At 50.1% G+C, this 20458-nt stretch overlaps 1 protein-coding gene across 1 annotated transcript in view; it reads right to left on the bottom strand.

Moving 5' to 3' along the window:
- The window catches only part of LOC137535631 (oocyte zinc finger protein XlCOF29-like), a 55454-nt gene that overhangs the window by 29462 nt on the left and 5534 nt on the right, over positions 1-20458 (bottom strand). Inside the window, exons 2-5 of the mRNA XM_068257489.1 lie at positions 13512-13890; positions 7710-7880; positions 5802-5957; positions 5631-5709 (exon numbers count right to left, since the gene is read on the bottom strand). Of these exons, the coding sequence (XP_068113590.1) occupies positions 5631-5709; positions 5802-5957; positions 7710-7880; positions 13512-13874 (769 nt within the window). The 5' untranslated portion in view covers positions 13875-13890. The remainder of the gene's footprint in view (positions 1-5630; positions 5710-5801; positions 5958-7709; positions 7881-13511; positions 13891-20458) is intronic.

Below are 20458 nucleotides of genomic sequence, written 5' to 3'. Positions count from 1 at the left end.
CTTCCTCTGGATCAGCAGGGATATGTGAGGGAGCAGACTGGTGTTGTGCCTTCCTCTGGATCAGCAGGAATATGTGAGGGTGCAGGCTGGTGTTGTGCCTTCCTCTGGATCAGCAGGGATATGTGAGGGTGCAGGCTGGTGTTGTACCTTCCTCTGGATCAGCAGGGATATGTGAGGGTGCAGGCTGGTGTTGTGCCTTCCTCTGGATCAGCAGGGATATGTGAGGGAGCAGGCTGGTGTTGTGCCTTCCTCTGGATCAGCAGGGATATGTGAGGGTGCAGGCTGGTGTTGTGCCTTCCTCTGGATCGGCAGGGATATGTGAGGGAGCAGGCTGGTGTTGTACCTTCCTCTGGATCAGCAGGGATATGTGAGGGTGCAGGCTGGTGTTGTGGCTTCCTCTGGATCAGCAGGGATATGTGAGGGTGCAGGCTGGTGTTGTGCCTTCCTCTGGATCAGCAGGGATATGTGAGGGAGCAGGCTGGTGTTGTGCCTTCCTCTGGGTCAGCAGGGATATGTGAGGGTGCAGGCTGGTGTTGTGCCTTGCTCTGGATCAGCAGGGATATGTGAGGGTGCAGGCTGGTGTTGTGCCTTCCTCTGGATCAGCAGGGATATGTGAGGGTGCAGGCTGGTGCTGTACCTTCCTCTAGATCAGCAGGGATATGTGAGGGAGCAGGCTGGTGTTGTGCCTTCCTCTGGATCAGCAGGGATATGTGAGGGTGCAGGCTGGTGTTGTGCCTTCCTCTGGATCAGCAGGGATATGTGAGGGTGCAGGCTGGTGTTGTGCCTTCCTCTGGATCAGCAGGGATATGTGAGGGTGCAGGCTGGTGTTGTACCTTCCTCTGGATCAGCAGGGATATGTGAGGGTGCAGGCTGGTGTTGTACCTTCCTCTGGATCAGCAGGGATATGTGAGGGAGCAGGCTGGTGTTGTACCTTCCTCTGGATCAGCAGGGATATGTGAGGGAGCAGGCTGGTGTTGTGCCTTCCTCTGGATCAGCAGGAATATGTGAGGGTGCAGGCTGGTGTTGTGCCTTCCTCTGGATCAGCAGGGATATGTAAGGGTGCAGGCTGGTGTTGTACCTTCCTCTGGATCAGCAGGGATATGTGAGGGAGCAGGCTGGTGTTGTACCTTCCTCTGGATCAGCAGGGATATGTGAGGGAGCAGGCTGGTGTTGTACCTTCCTCTGGATCAGCAGGGATATGTGAGGGAGCAGGCTGGTGTTGTACCTTCCTCTGGATCAGCAGGGATATGTGAGGGAGCAGGCTGGTGTTGTACCTTCCTCTGGATCAGCAGGGATATGTGTGGGAGCAGGCTGGTGTTGTGCCTTCCTCTGGATCAGCAGGGATATGTGTGGGTGCAGGCTGGTGTTGTACCTTCCTCTGGATCAGCAGGGATATGTGAGGGAGCAGGCTGGTGTTGTACCTTCCTCTGGATCAGCAGGGATATGTGAGGGAGCAGGCTGGTGTTGTACCTTCCTCTGGATCAGCAGGGATATGTGTGGGAGCAGGCTGGTGTTGTGCCTTCCTCTGGATCAGCAGGGATATGTGTGGGTGCAGGCTGGTGTTGTGCCTTCCTCTGGATCAGCAGGGATATGTGAGGGTGCAGGCTGGTGTTGTGCCTTCCTCTGGATCAGCAGGGATATGTGAGGGTGCAGGCTGGTGTTGTACCTTCCTCTGGATCAGCAGGGATATGTGAGGGTGCAGGCTGGTGTTGTGCCTTCCTCTGGATCAGCAGGGATATGTGTGGGTGCAGGCTGGTGTTGTGCCTTCCTCTGGATCAGCAGGGATATGTGAGGGAGCAGGCTGGTGTTGTGCCTTCCTCTGGAGCAGCAGGGATATGTGAGGGAGCAGGCTGGTGTTGTGCCTTCATCTGGATCAGCAGGGATATGTGAGAGTGCAGGCTGGTGTTGTGTCTTCCTCTGGATCAGCAGGGATATGTGAGGGTGCAGGCTGGTGTTGTGCCTTCCTCTGGATCAGCAGGGATATGTGAGGGTGCAGGCTGGTGTTGTGCCTTCCTCTGGATCAGCAGGGATATGTGAGGGTGCAGGCTGGTGTTGTACCTTCCTCTGGATCAGCAGGGATATGTGAGGGTGCAGGCTGGTGTTGTACCTTCCTCTGGATCAGCAGGGATATGTGAGGGAGCAGGCTGGTGTTGTACCTTCCTCTGGATCAGCAGGGATATGTGAGGGAGCAGGCTGGTGTTGTGCCTTCCTCTGGATCAGCAGGAATATGTGAGGGTGCAGGCTGGTGTTGTGCCTTCCTCTGGATCAGCAGGGATATGTAAGGGTGCAGGCTGGTGTTGTACCTTCCTCTGGATCAGCAGGGATATGTGAGGGTGCAGGCTGGTGTTGTGCCTTCCTCTGGATCAGCAGGGATATGTGAGGGAGCAGGCTGGTGTTGTGCCTTCCTCTGGATCAGCAGGGATATGTGAGGGTGCAGGCTGGTGTTGTGCCTTCCTCTGGATCAGCAGGGATATGTGAGGGAGCAGGCTGGTGTTGTACCTTCCTCTGGATCAGCAGGGATATGTGAGGGTGCAGGCTGGTGTTGTGGCTTCCTCTGGATCAGCAGGGATATGTGAGGGTGCAGGCTGGTGTTGTGCCTTCCTCTGGATCAGCAGGGATATGTGAGGGAGCAGGCTGGTGTTGTGCCTTCCTCTGGGTCAGCAGGGATATGTGAGGGTGCAGGCTGGTGTTGTGCCTTGCTCTGGATCAGCAGGGATATGTGAGGGTGCAGGCTGGTGTTGTGCCTTCCTCTGGATCAGCAGGGATATGTGAGGGTGCAGGCTGGTGCTGTACCTTCCTCTAGATCAGCAGGGATATGTGAGGGAGCAGGCTGGTGTTGTGCCTTCCTCTGGGTCAGCAGGGATATGTGAGGGAGCAGGCTGGTGTTGTGCCTTCCTCTGGATCAGCAGGGATATGTGAGGGTGCAGGCTGGTGTTGTGGCTTCCTCTGGATCAGCAGGGATATGTGAGGGTGCAGGCTGGTGTTGTGCCTTCCTCTGGATCAGCAGGGATATGTGTGGGTGCAGGCTGGTGTTGTGCCTTCCTCTGGATCAGCAGGGATATGTGAGGGTGCAGGCTGGTGTTGTGCCTTCCTCTGGATCAGCAGGGATATGTGAGGGAGCAGGCTGGTGTTGTGCCTTCCTCTGGGTCAGCAGGGATATGTGAGGGTGCAGGCTGGTGTTGTGCCTTGCTCTGGATCAGCAGGGATATGTGAGGGTGCAGGCTGGTGTTGTGCCTTCCTCTGGATCAGCAGGGATATGTGAGGGTGCAGGCTGGTGCTGTACCTTCCTCTAGATCAGCAGGGATATGTGAGGGAGCAGGCTGGTGTTGTGCCTTCCTCTGGGTCAGCAGGGATATGTGAGGGAGCAGGCTGGTGTTGTGCCTTCCTCTGGATCAGCAGGGATATGTGAGGGAGCAGGCTGGTGTTGTGCCTTCCTCTGGATCAGCAGGGATATGTGAGGGTGCAGGCTGGTGTTGTACCTTCCTCTGGATCAGCAGGGATATGTGAGGGAGCAGGCTGGTGTTGTGCCTTCCTCTGGATCAGCAGGGATATGTGAGGGAGCAGGCTGGTGTTGTGTCTTCCTCTGGATCAGCAGAGATATGTGAGGGAGCAGGCTGGTGTTGTGCCTTCCTCTGGATCAGCAGGGATATGTGAAGGTGTAGGCTGGTGTTGTGCCTTCCTTAGGATCAGCAGAGATATGTGAGGGAGCAGGCTGGTGTTGTGCCTTCCTCTGGATCAGCAGGGATATGTGTGGGTGCAGGCTGGTGTTGTGCCTTCCTCTGGATCAGCAGGGATATGTGAGGGTGCAGGCTGGTGTTGTGGCTTCCTCTGGATCAGCAGGGATATGTGAGGGTGCAGGCTGGTGTTGTGCCTTCCTCTGGATCAGCAGGGATATGTGAGGAAGCAGGCTGGTGTTGTGCCTTCCTCTGGATCAGCAGGGATATGTGAGGGTGCAGGCTGGTGTTGTACCTTCCTCTGGATCAGCAGGGATATGTGAGGGAGCAGGCTGATGGTGAACTTTATTTTCTGGTTGAACTCGATGGACCTATGCTTATAGTCAACCCAAATAACTATGTAACTAATGAAAAGATTGATATGGGAAAATAATGGGAAAAAGTCAGCAGTCTATGGAGTTACCATGTCCTTTGGGATTATTACTCCAAGAGGATGATAGAAAGGTATTTTGGTGATAGTCCAGAGATAAACCCAGGTCCAGTTGGGCTAGCAGATGGATCAGCACAGAAGGACCCGTGTTAATCTGCAGTACAGACTTTTAGCTCTCTCTCTGCTGGGGTGGAGATTATAATGAAAGATGATCCCACCTCTGCAGCCTGAGCCCAGATTGGGGTCACCCCCGACTTTAGGATAAAATCTCAGATTAGGCCGTAATTCTGTGGATGTATCGCAGATGAGATAATCCAGGCCAGAGTTGGCTTTATCATGTGCTCTCAAGTTACAGACACCAACCACTGCGGTTATTATTTTTGGAATCTCTCAGAAATAAATAACTCAGCATTAGAACATCCCAGGTTTTTCGTTTCCCTTTGGAGACCAATCTCTCCAGGTGGCAACACTCTGGCATAGACAGAAATAAGAAAATATGACACAAGACTATATTACATCCATATTTGGGTTAGATTCACTTTCTCTCTGGGGACAGGACATGGGGAAAGTGCTCCTCCTGCCTTAAAGGGAGTTCGAAGGCAAAAAACAAAACAAAAACAGATACCCACCTAAGAAGAGGGAAGGCTCTGGGTCCTATAGAGCGCTTTGTCTCCTCTCACGGTCCTCTCGTTCTCCTGCAGGCTCCTCTGTTCATTGCGGGAGGCTGCAGAAGTCTTCGGGAGCTCGAGTGCTCCCAGAGATGGGCGGCTCCATACTGCGCATGCGTGAGTGAGCGAGAGAGCGCGCTGGCTATAGAGCTCTCACATTCCGCTCCTGGTCCCCTCGTTTCAGCGATGACTCCCCCATGATCTCTGACCGATGGGTTGGAGACTGCTCTCTTCTGCAGCGAGAGGCTTCAGAAGTCTTCGGGAGCCCGAGTGCTTTTGAAGATTGGCCTTTCCGTTCCTGTACATGCGCCAGCACGCTCTCTCGTCCACTCGTGCAGTTCAGAGCCTCCCGTGTTTCGGAAGCACTGGGACTCCCGAAGACTTCTGAAGCCTCCCGCGGCAGGAGATTTGAACGAGGGAGCCTACAAGGGTACGAGAGGACCGAGAGAGGAGCGGGAGGCTCTGTAGGACCCAGAGCCTTCGCTCTCCTTAGGCAAGTATCCGTTTTTATTTTTATTTTGCCTTCCGACTCCCTTTAAGGGTTTTATGATAGGCCTGTTTCTGACTTGTTATCAGCTTTACGGATCTAGATAAACCTCTTGCCGCAAATTGTGTAACGCGTCACACGCAAGCGCGCATACGCAACACGCACACTGAGACATGTATAAACAAACAGACGCCCTTCGTGCGCAACGCTCTCCTCAACACCTTTCTGTGCAGTCGTTTATGCTGCACCATGTATAAGCATAGATCGCCAGGCCCCCAGGCTTAGGGACCCGCCGGGATGCACCAGGATGCCTGCCAACATCCGTGAGTACCAGCCGCCTGGCCAGGTCCCGCTGTATCTCCCTCTCTTACCCCATCGTGGGCGTGTCTGCTGGCTCCTCATGGTCACATCTATGTACGTCTGCTTCTCTTCCTCCTTATTCTTCTCTTCCTGCAATAACACACAGCCATTGGTGGTGATCTCACCTCACTGGAAAGCCTCTTTCCCTGCATCATGTCACCATAACTCCCAGCACTGCTCACCTCGCCCCTTAGCAGCTTTGTGATCTGATTGGCCAATTCTAGGATCTTCTGTTCATTGGCCCAGTCCAGGATTCGGGACTGGGGCACCATCTTTGAACATTGGGGCCTTCTGTCGAGTTTGACCTGTGGACATGATTTCTTCACAACAATGTAATCCTACAAAGCAAGAGACACGTATAAACAGCATCTTATGGAGACACCCAGGTTTGTAGATGTCAGACAAGGATGTCTTCTAGTAACAGGGCTGTTTCTGGGCACAGGCTAACCAGGCCTGTAGATAGATTGTGTCCTAGAGGTGAGGACATGGTTGCCGAGTCTCGCAACTCTTGCTAAGCCAGTTCCCAGTCATGCTGCCCATCACACTCCTCCTACCCCATGATCACGTAGCACAGGAAGGAGGATGTGATGCAGCCACAAAAGGCTCCACCCTCGCAGTGATGTCATGTGACCTCCCAGAATCCCCCTCACCTCTCCAGTCACCTGTGCGCTATATTACTAGAGATAAGAGTGATGTCATGTGACCTCCCAGAATCCTCCTCACCTCTCCAGTCACCTGTGTGTTATATTACTAGAGATAAGAGTGATGTCATGTGACCTCCCAGAATCCTCCTCACCTCTCCGGTCACCTGTGTGTTATATTACTAGAGATAAGTGTGATGTCATGTGACCTCCCAGAATCCCCCTCATCTCTCCAGTCACCTGTGTGCTATATTACTAGTGATAAGAGCGATGTCATGTGACCTCCCAGAATCCCCCTCACCTCTCCGGTCACCTGTGTGCTATATTACTAGAGATAAGAGTGACATCATGTGACCTCCTAGAATCCCCCTCACCTCTCCAGTCACCTGTGTGTTATATTACTAGAGATAAGAGTGACGTCATGTGACCTCCCAGAATCCCCCTCACCTCTCCAGTCACCTGTGTGTTATATTACTAGAGATAAGAGTGACGTCATGTGACCTCCCAGAATCCCCCTCACCTCTCCGAACACCTGTGTGTTATATTACTAGAGATAGAGTGATGTCATGTGACCTCCCAGAATCCCCCTCACCTCTCCGGTCACCTGTGTGTTATATTACTAGAGGTAAGAGTGATGTCATGTGACCTCCGAGAATCCTCCTGACCTCTCTGGTCACCTGTGTGTTATATTACTACAGATAAGAGCGATGTCATGTGACCTCTCAGAATCCCCCTCACCTCTCCAGTCACCTGTGTGCTATATTACTAGAGATAATAGTGACGTCATGTGACCTCCCAGATTTCCCCTCACCTCTCTGGTCACCTGTGTGTTATATTACTAGAGATAAGAGTGATGTCGTGACCTCCCAGAATCCCCCTCACCTCTCCGGTCACCTGTGTGTTATATTACTAGAGATAAGAGTGATGTCGTGACCTCCCAGAATCCTCCTCACCTCTCTGGACACCTGTGTGTTATATTACTAGAGATAAGAGTGATGTCATGTGACCTCCCAGAATCCCCCTCACCTGTGTGTTATATTACTAGAGATAAGAGTGATGTCATGTGACCTCCCAGAATCCCCCTCACCTCTCCGGTCACCTGTGTGTTATATTACTAGAGATAAGAGTGATGTCATGTGACCTCCCAGAATCCCCCTCACCTCTCCGGTCACCTGTGTGTTATATTACTAGAGACAGAGTGATATCATGTGACCTCCCAGAATCCCCCTCAGCACTCCGGTCACCTGTGTGTTATATTACTAGAGATAAGTGTGTTGTCATGTGACCTCCCAGAATCCACCTCACCTCTCCAGTCACCTGTGTTATATTACTAGAGATATGAGTGATGTCATGTGACCTCCCAGAATCCCCCTCACCTCTCCCGTCACCTATGTGTTATATTACTAGAGATAAGAGTGATGTCATGTGACCTCCCAGAATCCCCCTCACCTCTCCGGTCAGCAGTGCGATGATCCCCAGCGTTAGATTCAGTAGTTTTTGTGCCAGTTCTTGGGTGTCTTTCAGTTTTTGGGTGTTTTTTTTGAAGACCTTCTTTGGTTTTGATGCATCTTTATTTTCTTTCATGGTTTCGCTGCTTTTCTTCTTCAGAGGTTTTTTATCCTGGAGGTGCAGAACAGAAATGTATGGATGTATTACTATATACTGAATGATGAAAAACTATATCTCGGGGGGGGGGGGGGGGGGGGGGGGCGTGGCTAGCCGCGTTACATGGCAGACGCATAATCGCACAGCTCCTAAGTTTCCCGGCCAAAGCAATGATTACAGCAGTGATGGCCGCTGCAAACAAGGGGAGGAAGCCATGGAAACGGAGGCCAACAAAAAGAGGAAGAAAATTGTCACCAAGCTCCAGAAACTGCCCATCATGTTTGCCTCTATGAAGACAAAGGCCTGCAGCAACCAAGATGGCGACGGCGCGAGCGGGACAGCGGTAGACGGCAACTCAGGCACAGGAGACCACACAGACTCACCTGCAGCTCCTCACCGGGTACTCTTTCCCCATCAATTTGCAGCCCTGCAAAATCCAAGCTTAGGATCTCTGGCCCAGACCAATTTACAAGCAGTGAGGCTGCTGATCCCTCCTCCCCCATGCCCTGCATAGAAGGGTTCCCTGCTGACCAGCAAAACATCACACAGTCCTATATGAAGGACCGAATGCTCTCCTTATCTGAAGAGCTGCATGCTACCACAGATAACCTACAACAAGCTGTCAGTGCTTTAGGACAGAGTTCCCCAACCCTGTCCTCAAGGCCCACCAACAGTGCATGTTTTGTGGAAATCCACACAGGTAGCTAATCTCGCTCTGCTGCAACACTAATTAACTAACTTGTACATGTTTGTGGTTTTCTGCAAAACACGTACTGTTGGTGGGCCTTGAGGACAGGGTTGGGGAACTCTGCTTTAGGAGATAGAAGAACCACCGAGTGGGATATGTGTGTATCTGCAGAAGAGGAATCCCAGAAGCCAGCGGGGGAAGAGCGGAGACCACGGAGAGGTAATGTATACCTTACACGGGGCACAGGGGGGACATTACATTAGGGGGCACAGCGTCGAGGGCCGATTCCAGCATGAAATTGATTGAGAATCGGCCTGTGGTGTATGGGCAGCTGACAGATCGCTCTCTTACCAGATTCAATAAGAGAGAAATTTGTCTCTTGGCCGAATCTGCTCATACATCGCTATATCTATGGCTACCTTAAATCTACCTGCTCCTCAACCAACCAACCTGCTCCTCAACCAACCAACCTGCTCCTCAACCAACCAACCTGTTCCTCAACCAATCAGCTCATCTACCAACCTGCTCCTCAACCAACCTGCTCCTCAACCAGCCAACCTGCTCCTCAACCAATCAGCTCATCTACCAACCTGCTCCTCAACCAACCAACCTGCTCCTCAACCAATCAGCTCATCTACCAATCTGCTCCTCAACCAACCAACCTGCTCCTCAACCAATCAGCTCATCTACCAACCTGCTCCTCAACCAACCAACCTGCTCCTCAACCAATCAGCTCATCTACCAACCTGCTCCTCAACCAACCAACCTGCTCCTCAACCAATTAGCTCATCTACTAACCTGCTCTTTAACCAACCAACCTGCTCTCTAACCAACCAGCCTGCTCCTCAATAAAGGTAACCATACATCTAGCGATTCCGAGTCAATCAACACATTTATCAACTTTATTTGGGAATCGACTTCAGTATGGTTGATGGAAAGTCGATGGACTAGTGACCCACACACTACAAGCGATTCTCCTTCACAAATCGATCTGACCAATGTTGTGTCTCCATGCTCTGAATTCAAACATCTATGGAATGACATGTGAACAGTAGCCGATTCCTTTGCGATAGACCGATATCTTGCATCCTGCTCAATCCACTAAGCTGGTCGATTCGATATGATATCAGCCACTTTTCATCGATTGGGAATTCTGGAACACACTCGATTCCCTCTCGATTCCTTCTCGATTTGATATTTTTATCAAATCGAATGGTCGATCGTGCTCCAAAATAGCTAGATGTATGGGCAGCTTTAACCAACCTATTCCTCAACCAACAAACCAACCTGTTCCTCAACTAACAAACCAACCTGCTCCTCATCTAACCAACCTACTCCTCAACCAACCAACTTGCTCCACAACCAACCAACCTATTCCACAACCAACTTGCTCCTCAACCAACCAACCTGCTCCTCAACCAACCAACTTTCTCCTCAACCAACCTGCTCCAAAACCAACCAACCTACTCCTCAACCAACCTGCTCCACAATTAACCAACCTACTCCTCAACCAACCAACCTGCTCCTCAACCTACCAACTTTCTCCTCAACCAACCTGCTGCAAAACCAAATAACCTACTCCTCAACCAACCTGCTCCATAATTAACCAATCTGCTCCTCAACCAACCAACCAACCTGCTCCTCAACCAACCAACCTGCTCCTCAACCAACCAACTAACCTGCTCCTCAACCAACCAACCAACCTGCTCCTCAACCAACCAACCTGCTCCAAAACCAACCAACCTACTCCTCAACCAACCTGCTCCACAATTAACCAACCTGCTCCACAACCAACTTGCTACTGCTTCTCAACCAACCAAACTGCTTCACAACCAAACTGCTCCTCCACCAACCAACGTGTTCCTCAACCAACCATCATGTTCCTCACCCAACTTGCTCATCAACCAACCTGTTCCCCAACCTCTCCATTATTAACGGATTAAAGGTACCCATACACTAGTTCTACTTCCCATCAATATACAGCAGATTTGATCACTGCTGTGAAATCGTTAATGCAAACGTCATCAACCAACCTGCTCATCAACCATTCTGTACCTCAACCAACCAATCTGCTCATCATCCAACTTGCTCCACAACCAACCAACCAACCAACCAACCATCCAACCAACCAACCAACCAACCAACCAACAAGTGCCTCATCCAACCTGCTTCTTAACTTCTCCATTATTAATGAACTGATTAAAGATACCCATACACTTGTTCAACTTTTCATCACTATGATCGAATCTGCTGTGAAATTGTTAACACAAACTTTGACTGATCGATTTCCATCTGATATAAATCGATCGGTCCAGACTGAAAATTTTGTTTGAGATTGCATTACTCCTCCTCACCCCTCGGGCATCGTTCCTCCTCACCCCTCGGGCATCACTCTTCCTCACCCCTCAGGCGTCACTCTCCTCCTTACGCATCGTTCCTCATCACCCCCTAGGGCATTACTCCTCCACACCCAACGCTCCTCCTCACCCCTCGGGCATCACTCCTCCTCACCCATCGTTACTCCTCACCCCTCGGGCATCACTCCTCCTCACCCATCGCTCCACTTCACCCCTCACGCATCACTTCTCCTCACCCATCATTCCTCCTCACCCCTTGGGCATCGCTCCTCCTCACCCCTCGGGCATTGCTCAACCTCACTCCTCAAGCATCGCTCCTCCTCACCCCTTGGGCGTCGCTCCTTCTCACCCCTCGGGCATCACTCCTCCTCACCCATCGTTCCTCCTCACCCCTCGGACGTCGCTCCTCCTCACCCCTCGGACGTCGCTCCTCCGGAACCCATTGCTCCTCCTCATCCCTCGGGCATCGCTCATCCTCACCCCTTGGTGCGTCGCTCTACCTCACCCCCCCCGGGCGTCAATCCTCACCCCTCGGGCGTCGCTCTGCCTCACACCTCGGGCATCGCTCCTCTTCACCCCTCGTTCCTCCTCACCCCTCGGGCGTCACTCCTCCTCACCCCTTCGGCCATTGCTCCTCCTCACCCCTTGGGCATCGCTCCCATTCACCCCTCGGGCATCACTCCTACTCACCCATCGGGCATCACTTCCACTCACCCCTCGGGCATCACTGCTCTGCACACATTGTTCCTCCTCACCCCTCGGGCATCGCTTCTCCTCACCCCTCAGGCATCGCTCCCATTCACCCCTCAGGCATCGCTCCTCTGCACCCATCACTCCATCTCACCCCTCTGACATCGCTCCTCCTCACCCCTCAGGCGTCATTCCTCCTCACACTCCGAACGTCACTCCTACTCACTCCTCAGGCATCGCTACTCCTCACCCATTACAGGCAAAGTGTGGGTGTCTATGCACCCTCTGGAGAAAAAACACAGGAGACAGGGACGGGAGCCCAATAGTGTAATATGTAAAACCAATGTTGGAAATAAAAGGTAGAAAAAAGAACTACTCACAAAGGTGGGTTGCAGTGGGGCAACCGACTACAGGAAGCAGGTGGAGACAACGAACCCGACTCCACTCGGGGTGACCCCTAAGGATCTGGATGTGGTCGCTCTCCTTAGAAAAAGAAAGGGGACAGATTCCCACCGTGGTGACCCACGTGTGTTCTGTCCCGACCCCTCAGACCATAAGGTATGGGGGTGTATAACGCACAAATTGGTTGAAAGAGGCGCCCTGGTGATTTGTAAAAGCACTTAAAAGCAGTTTAAAATTGACAAAATATTCTGAGGTGGCTTACCTCAAGTAACGAAAATCTTTGATGAAACAAAGGATTTTATTAGCCTGTGCTATTAATAAAATCCTTTGTTTCATCAAAGATTTTCGTTACTTGAGGTAAGCCACCTCAGAATATTTTGTCAATTTTAAACTGCTTTTAAGTGCTTTTACAAATCACCAGGGCGCCTCTTTCAACCAATTTGTGCACCCATTACAGGGGACGCTTCAATCCATGCCATCTAGTGGATACCTTGATTATTGCAGTTTCAGTGCTGTATTCTCAATTACTTCCATGCAGGTTGTTTTCCCCTGAGACAGTCAATACTTATATTCTTATTGCACATATTATCTGTGCATCTTGTTTTAAGTATCACTGCATTAATTTCACATGCTTCGGATTACACCGCATAGTTTCAAAATGCTTCAATACAGCATAGGTGTTTTCATTGCCCATCAAAAATTACCGGACCAGCTAAATCAAAATGACAGAAACATCAGACTAACTTTCGATATTAATGAAAATAAAATCACTTTCTTAGACCTAATTATCGAAAAATGCAAGAATACCCTCATTACTAAGACCTATAGAAAACCCACGGCAGGTAATACAATACTGCATGCAGGTAGCTTCCACCCACCATTCACATGTTTGAATAAAGTCTCTCTATTTTTGAATTTGAAGCAGGGTCTGTCTACTATTGTATCCCTAGTATTTACTCTTACAGCCCCATGCTCCCACCTGGTGGTTTTTCATGATGACTATACCTGTTGAGTTCCAGGAACTATTTGTTTCCTCACCCCTCGGGCGTCGCTCCTCCTCACCCCTCGGGCGTCGGCCCTCCTCACCCCTCGGGCGTCGCTCCTCCTCACCCCTCGGGCGTCGCTCCTCCTCACCCCTCGGGCGTCGCTCCTCCTCACCCCTCGGGCGTCGCTCCTCCTCACCCCTCGGGCGTCGCTCCTCCTCACCCCTCGGGCGTCGGCCCTCCTCACCATCCTTAGCATGCTGCTAAGGATGGTGAGGAGGGCCGACGCCCAAGGGGTGAGATGGAGCAACGCCGGAGGGGTGAGGAGGAGTGACGGCCGTTAAGGATGCTGCACATCTGTACAGCCCCAAACTGTGACCCGATATTATGTCCCGATCACTACGGGTGACAGCACTCGTGCAGGAGTTTGAGGCTTTATGGCAGACTCCATACTTCATGCAGCAAATGAAACCAACCCCACAGTACAGCACCAAGTAGCACATTCCTGGCACTTCTTTCCACCTACCAGTGAGTTGATGGTCTCCGGCCTCTTTCGACTGTAGCCTGTCCGGCACAGAGGGACATACTGTCTGTTGGCAAACACGGAGGGCACTGAGTCCTTCTTCAGGATCTTCTTGTCCCCGTTCAGAAAGTAACACTGGATGGTGAAGTGTTCGGAGCACATGCGATACGAGTCTGACTTCTTGCCCTCGCGGATTTTCTCTGCAAGCTCATCAAGGTTCTCGAAGACCTGTCCGCTCTGCTGGATGGCTCGTAGCCACAGCTTGATGCGCTCCAGCGTGGTGGGGAAGCCGTGAAGTATGACATTGGCATAGTTATTCCGCATCCCAGCATAATTCCGGCAATAGTCCACAATGCATTTTGGCATCTTCTCTCCACGGCAACTAGAAAAGAGAAGATGGGTGGAAATGTGGTTGGAGCAAAAGAAAATGGGGAGATGTGGAAGGAGCAGAGGAGAGATTGGAGAAGATGTGGGAGAAGAGGAGAGATTGGAGGAGATGTGGGAGAAGAGGAGAGATTGGAGGAGATGTGGGAGGAGCAGAGGAGAGATTGGAGGAGATGTGGGAGGAGAAGAGAAGAGATTGGAGGAGATGTGGGAGGAGCAGAGGAGAGATTGGAGGAGATGTGGGAGGAGCAGAGGAGAGATTGGAGGAGATGTGGGAGGAGAAGAAAAGAGATTGGAGGAGATGTGGGAGGAGCAGAGGAGAGATTGGAGGAGATGTGGGGGGAGCAGAGGAGAGATTGGAGGAGGTGTGGGAGGAGCAGAGGAGAGATTGGAGGAGATGTGGGAGGAGCAGAGGAGAGATTGGGGGAGATATGGGAGGAGCAGAGGAGAGATTGGGGGAGATGTGGGAGGAGCAGAGGAGAGATTGGAGGAGATGTGGGAGGAGCAGAGGAGAGATTGGAGGAGGCGTGGGAGAAGCAGAGGAGAGATTGGAGGAGACGTGGGAGGAGCAGAAGAGAGATTGGAAGAGACGTGGGAGAAGCAGAGCAGAGGTTGGGGGAGATGTGGGAGGAGCAGAGCAGAGATTGGAGGAGACGTGGGAGGAGCAGACGAGAGATTGGAGGAGGTGTGGGAGGAGCAGAGGAGAGATTGGAGAAGTGGGAGGAGCAGAGGATATATTGGGGAGATGTGGGAGGAGCGGAGGAGAGATTGGAGGAGGTGTGGGAGGAGAAGAGAAGAGATTGGATATGTGGGAGGAGCAGAGGAGATATTGGGGAGATGTGGGAGGAGCAGAGGAGATGTGGGAGGAGCAGAGGAGAGATTGGAGGAGGTGTGGGAGGAGCAGAGGAGAGATTGGGGGAGATGTGGGAGGAGCAGAGGAGAGATTGGAGGAGATGTGGGAGGAGCAGAGGAGAGATTGGAGGAGGTGTGGGAGGAGCAGAGGAGAGATTGGAGGGGATGTGGGAGGAGCAGAGCAGAGATTGGAGATGTGGGAGGAGCAGAGGAGAGATTGGAGGAGGTGTGGGAGGAGCAGAGGAGAGATTGGAGATGTGGGAGGAGCAGAGGAGAGATTGGAGGAGGTGTGGGAGGAGCAGAGGAGAGATTGGAGGAGATGTGGGAGGAGCAGAGGAGAGATTGGAGGAGGTGTGGGAGGAGCAGAGGAGAGATTGGAGAAGAGGGAGGAGCAGAGGAGAGATTGGAGATGTGGGAGGAGCAGAGGAGAGATTGGAGGAGGTGTGGGAGGAGCAGAGGAGAGATTGGAGGAGATGTGGGAGGAGCAGAGGAGAGATTGGGGGAGATGTGGGAGGAGCAGAGGAGAGATTGGGGGAGGTGTGGGAGGAGCAGAGGAGAGATTGGAGATGTGGGAGGAGCAGAGGAGAGATTGGAGGAGGTGTGGGAGGAGCAGAGAAGAGATTGGAGATGTGGGAGGAGCAGAGGAGAGATTGGAGGAGGTGTGGGAGGAGCAGAGGAAAGATTGGAGATGTGGGAGGAGCAGAGGAGAGATTGGGGGAGATGTGGGAGGAGCAGAGGAGAGATTGGGGGAGGTGTGGGAGGAGCAGAGGAGAGATTGGGGGAGGTGTGGGAGGAGCAGAGGAGAGATTGGAGGAGGTGTGGGAGGAGCAGAGGAGAGATTAGAGGAGATGTGGGAGGAGCAGAGGTGAGATTAGAGATGTGGGAGGAGCAGAGGAGAGATTGGAGGAGGTGTGGGAGGAGCAGAGGAGAGATTGGAGGTGTGGGAGGAGCAGAGGAGAGATTGGAAGAGGTGTGGGAGGAGCAGAGGAGAGATTGGAGGAGATGTGGGAGGAGCAGAGGAGAGATTGGGGGAGATGTGGGAGAAGCAGAGGAGAGATTGGAGGAGATGTGGGAGAAGCAGAGGATATATTGGAGGAGGCGTGGGAGGAGAAGAGGAGAGAATGGAGATGTGGGAGGAGCAGAGGAGAGATTGGAGGGAATGTGGGAGGAGCAGAGAGATTGGAGGAGGTGTGGGAGGAGCAGAGGAGAGATTGGAGATGTGGGAGGAGCAGAGGAGATATTGGAGATGTGGGAGAAGCAGAGGAGAGATTTGGGGAGGTGTGGGAGGAGCAGAGGAGAGATTGGAGGAGATGTGGGAGGAGAAGAGAAGAGATTGGAGGAGGTGTGGGAGGAGCAGAGGAGAAATTGGAGGAGGTGTGGGAGGAGCAGAGGAGAGATTGGAGGAGATGTGGGGGGAGCAGAGGAGAGATTGGAGGTGTGGGAGGAGCAGAGGAGAGATTGGAGGAGATGTGGGAGGAGCAGAGGTGAGATTGGAGATGTGGGAGGAGCAGATGAGAGATTGGAGGAGATGTGGGAGGAGCAGAGCAGAGATTGGAGATGTGGGAGGAGCAGAGGAGAGATTGGAGGAGGTGTGGGAGGAGCAGAGGAGATTGGAGGAGGTGTGGGAGGAGCAGAGGAGAGATTGGAGGAGGTGTGGGAGGAGCAGAGGAGAGATTGGAGGAGGTGTGGGAGGAGAAGAGGAGAGATTGGAGGAGATGTGGGGGGAGCAGAGGAGAGATTGGAGGTGTGGGAGGAGCAGAGGAGAGATTGGAGGAGATGTGGGAGGAGCAGAGGTGAGATTGGAGATGTGGGAGGAGCAGAGGAGAGATTGGAGATGTGGGAGGAGCAAAACAGAGATTGGAGATGTGGGAGGAGCAGAGGAGAGATTGGAGATGTGGGAGGAGCAGAGGAGAGATTAGAGGAGATGTGGGAGGAGCAGAGGTGAGATTAGAGATGTGTGAGGAGCAGAGGAGAGATTGGAGGAGGTGTGGGAGGAGCAGAGGAGAGATTGGAGGTGTGGGAGGAGCAGAGGAGAGATTGGAAGAGGTGTGGGAGGAGCAGAGGAGAGATTGGAGGAGATGTGGGAGGAGCAGAGGAGAGATTGGGGGAGATGTGGGAGAAACAGAGGAGAGATTGGAGGAGATGTGGGAGAAGCAGAGAATATATTTGAGGAGGCGTGGGAGGAGAAGAGGAGAGAATGGAGATGTGGGAGGAGCAGAGGAGAGATTGGAGGGAATGTGGGAGGAGCAGAGAGATTGGAGGAGGTGTGGGAGGAGCAGAGGAGAGATTGGAGATGTGGGAGGAGCAGAGGAGATATTGGAGATGTGGGAGAAGCAGAGGAGAGATTTGGGGAGGTGTGGGAGGAGCAGAGGAGAGATTGGAGGAGATGTGGGAGGAGAAGAGAAGAGATTGGAGGAGGTGTGGGAGGAGCAGAGGAGAGATTGGAGGAGGTGTGGGAGGAGCAGAGGAGAGATTGGAGGAGATGTGGGGGGAGCAGAGGAGAGATTGGAGGTGTGGGAGGAGCAGAGGAGAGATTGGAGGAGATGTGGGAGGAGCAGAGGTGAGATTGGAGATGTGGGAGGAGCAGATGAGAGATTGGAGGAGATGTGGGAGGAGCAGAACAGAGATTGGAGATGTGGGAGGAGCAGAGGAGAGATTGGAGGAGGTGTGGGAGGAGCAGAGGAGAGATTGGAGGAGGTGTGGGAGGAGCAGAGGAGAGATTGGAGGAGGTGTGGGAGGAGCAGAGGAGAGATTGGAGGAGGTGTGGGAGGAGCAGAGGAGAGATTGGAGGAGGTGTGGGAGGAGAAGAGGAGAGATTGGAGAAGATGTGGGAGGAGCAGAGGAGAGATTGGAGGAGGTGTGGGAGGAGCAGAGGAGAGATTGGAGGAGATGTGGGGGGAGCAGAGGAGAGATTGGAGGTGTGGGAGGAGCAGAGGAGAGATTGGAGGAGATGTGGGAGGAGCAGAGGTGAGATTGGAGATGTGGGAGGAGCAGAGGAGAGATTGGAGATGTGGGAGGAGCAAAACAGAGATTGGAGATGTGGGAGGAGCAGAGGAGAGATTGGAGGAGATGTGGGAGGAGCAGAGGAGAGATTGGAGGAGATGTGGGAGGAGCAGAGGAGAGATTGGGGGAGATGTGGGAGGAGCAGAGGAGAGATTGGAGGAGGTGCGGGAGGAGAAGAGGAGAGATTGGAGGAGATGTGGGAGGAGCAGAGGAGAGATTGGAGGAGGTGTGGGAGGAGCAGAGGAGAGATTGGAGGAGGTGTGGGAGGAGCAGAGGAGAGATTGGGGGAGATGTGGGAAGCAGTGGCTTATGTATAGAGTATATACAGTATATATACAGCACATTATAGATGGTGTATAGAGGGTATAGAGGGTAGTGGCTGATGTATAGAATATATACAGTATATACACAGAGCACATTATAGATGGTATATAGAGGGTAGTGGCTGATGTATAGAGTATATACAGTATATACACAGCACATTATAGATGGTATATAGAGGGTAGTGGCTGATGTATAGAGTATATACAGTATATATATATATATATATATATATATATATATATATATATATATATATATATATATGTATACACATACACACAGCACATTATAGATGGTATATAGAGGGTAGTGGCTGATGTACAGAATATATACAGTATATACACAGCACAGTATATAGTATATAGACACAGCACAGTATATAATATACAGTATATACACAGCACATTATAGATGGTATATAGAGGGTAGTGGCTGATGTATAGAATATATACAGTATATACACAGCACATTATAGATGGTATATAGAGGGTAGTGGCTGATGTATAGAATATATACAGTATATACACAGCACATTATAGATGGTATATAGAGGGTAGTTGTATATAGTATATACACAGCACAGTATATAGTATATAGACACAGCACAGTATATAATATATAGTATATACACACAGCACATTATAGATGGTATATAGAGTGTAGTGGCTGATGTATAGAATATATACAGTATATACACAGCACATTATAGATGGTATATAGAGGGTAGTTGTATATAGTATATACACAGCACAGTATATAGTATATAGACACAGCACAGTATATAATATATAGTATATACACACAGCACATTATAGATGGTATATAGAGTGTAGTGGCTGATGTATAGAGTATATACACAGCACATTATAGATGGTATATAGAGGGTAGTGGCTGATGTACAGAATATATACAGTATATACACAGCACAGTATATAGTATATAGACACAGCACAGTATATAATATACAGTATATACATAGCACATTATAGATGGTATATAGAGGGTAGTGGCTGATGTATAGATTATATACACAGCACATTATAGATGGTATATAGAGGGTAGTGGCTGATGTATAGAGTATATATAGTATATACACAGCACATTATAGATGTTATATAGAGGGTAGTTGTATATAGTATATACACAGCACAGTATATCGTATATAGACACAGCACAGTATATAATATATAGTATATACACACAGCACATTATAGATGGTATATAGAGTGTAGTGGCTGATGTATAGAGTATATACAGTATATACACAGCACATTATAGATGGTATATAGAGTGTAGTGGCTGATGTATAGAATATATACAGTATATACACAGCACATTATAGATGGTATATAGAGTGTAGTGGCTAATGTATAGAGTATATACAGTATATACACAGCACATTATAGATGGTATATAGAGTGTAGTGGCTGATGTATAGAGTATATACAGTATATACACAGCACATTATAGATGGTATATAGAGTGTAGTGGCTGATGTATAGAATATATACAGTATATACACAGCACATTATAGATGGTATATAGAGGGTAGTTGTATATAGTATATACACAGCACAGTATATAGACACAGCACAGTATATAATATATAGTATATACACACAGCACATTATAGATGGTATATAGAGGGTAGTGGCTGATGTATAGAATATATACAGTATATACACACAGCACATTATAGATGGTATAGAGAGTGTAGTGGCTGATGTATAGAGTATATACAGTATATACACAGCACATTATAGATGGTATATAGAGGGTAGTTGTATATAGTATATACACAGCACAGTATATAGTATATAGACACAGCACAGTATATAATATATAGTATATACACACAGCACATTATAGATGGTATATAGAGTGTAGTGGCTGATGTACAGAATATATACAGTATATACACAGCACATTATAGATGGTATATAGAGTGTAGTGGCTGATGTATAGAGTATATACAGTATATACACAGCACATTATAGATGGTATATATAGAGGGTAGTGGCTGATGTATAGAGTATATACAGTATATACACAGCACATTATAGATGGTATATAGAGGGTAGTTGTATATAGTATATACACAGCACAGTATATAGTATATACACAGCACACTATATAATATATAGTATATACACACAGCACATTATAGATGGTATATAGAGTGTAGTGGCTGATGTACAGAATATATACAGTATATACACAGCACATTATAGATGGTATATAGAGTGTAGTGGCTGATGTATAGAGTATATACAGTATATACACAGCACATTATAGATGTTATATAGAGGGTAGTTGTATATAGTATATACACAGCACAGTATATCGTATATAGACACAGCACAGTATATAATATATAGTATATACAC

The sequence above is a fragment of the Hyperolius riggenbachi genome, chromosome 10, assembly GCF_040937935.1.
Source record: "Hyperolius riggenbachi isolate aHypRig1 chromosome 10, aHypRig1.pri, whole genome shotgun sequence".
Taxonomy (NCBI): Eukaryota; Metazoa; Chordata; class Amphibia; order Anura; family Hyperoliidae; genus Hyperolius; species Hyperolius riggenbachi.
This window is presented reverse-complemented; position numbering and strand designations above follow the sequence as displayed.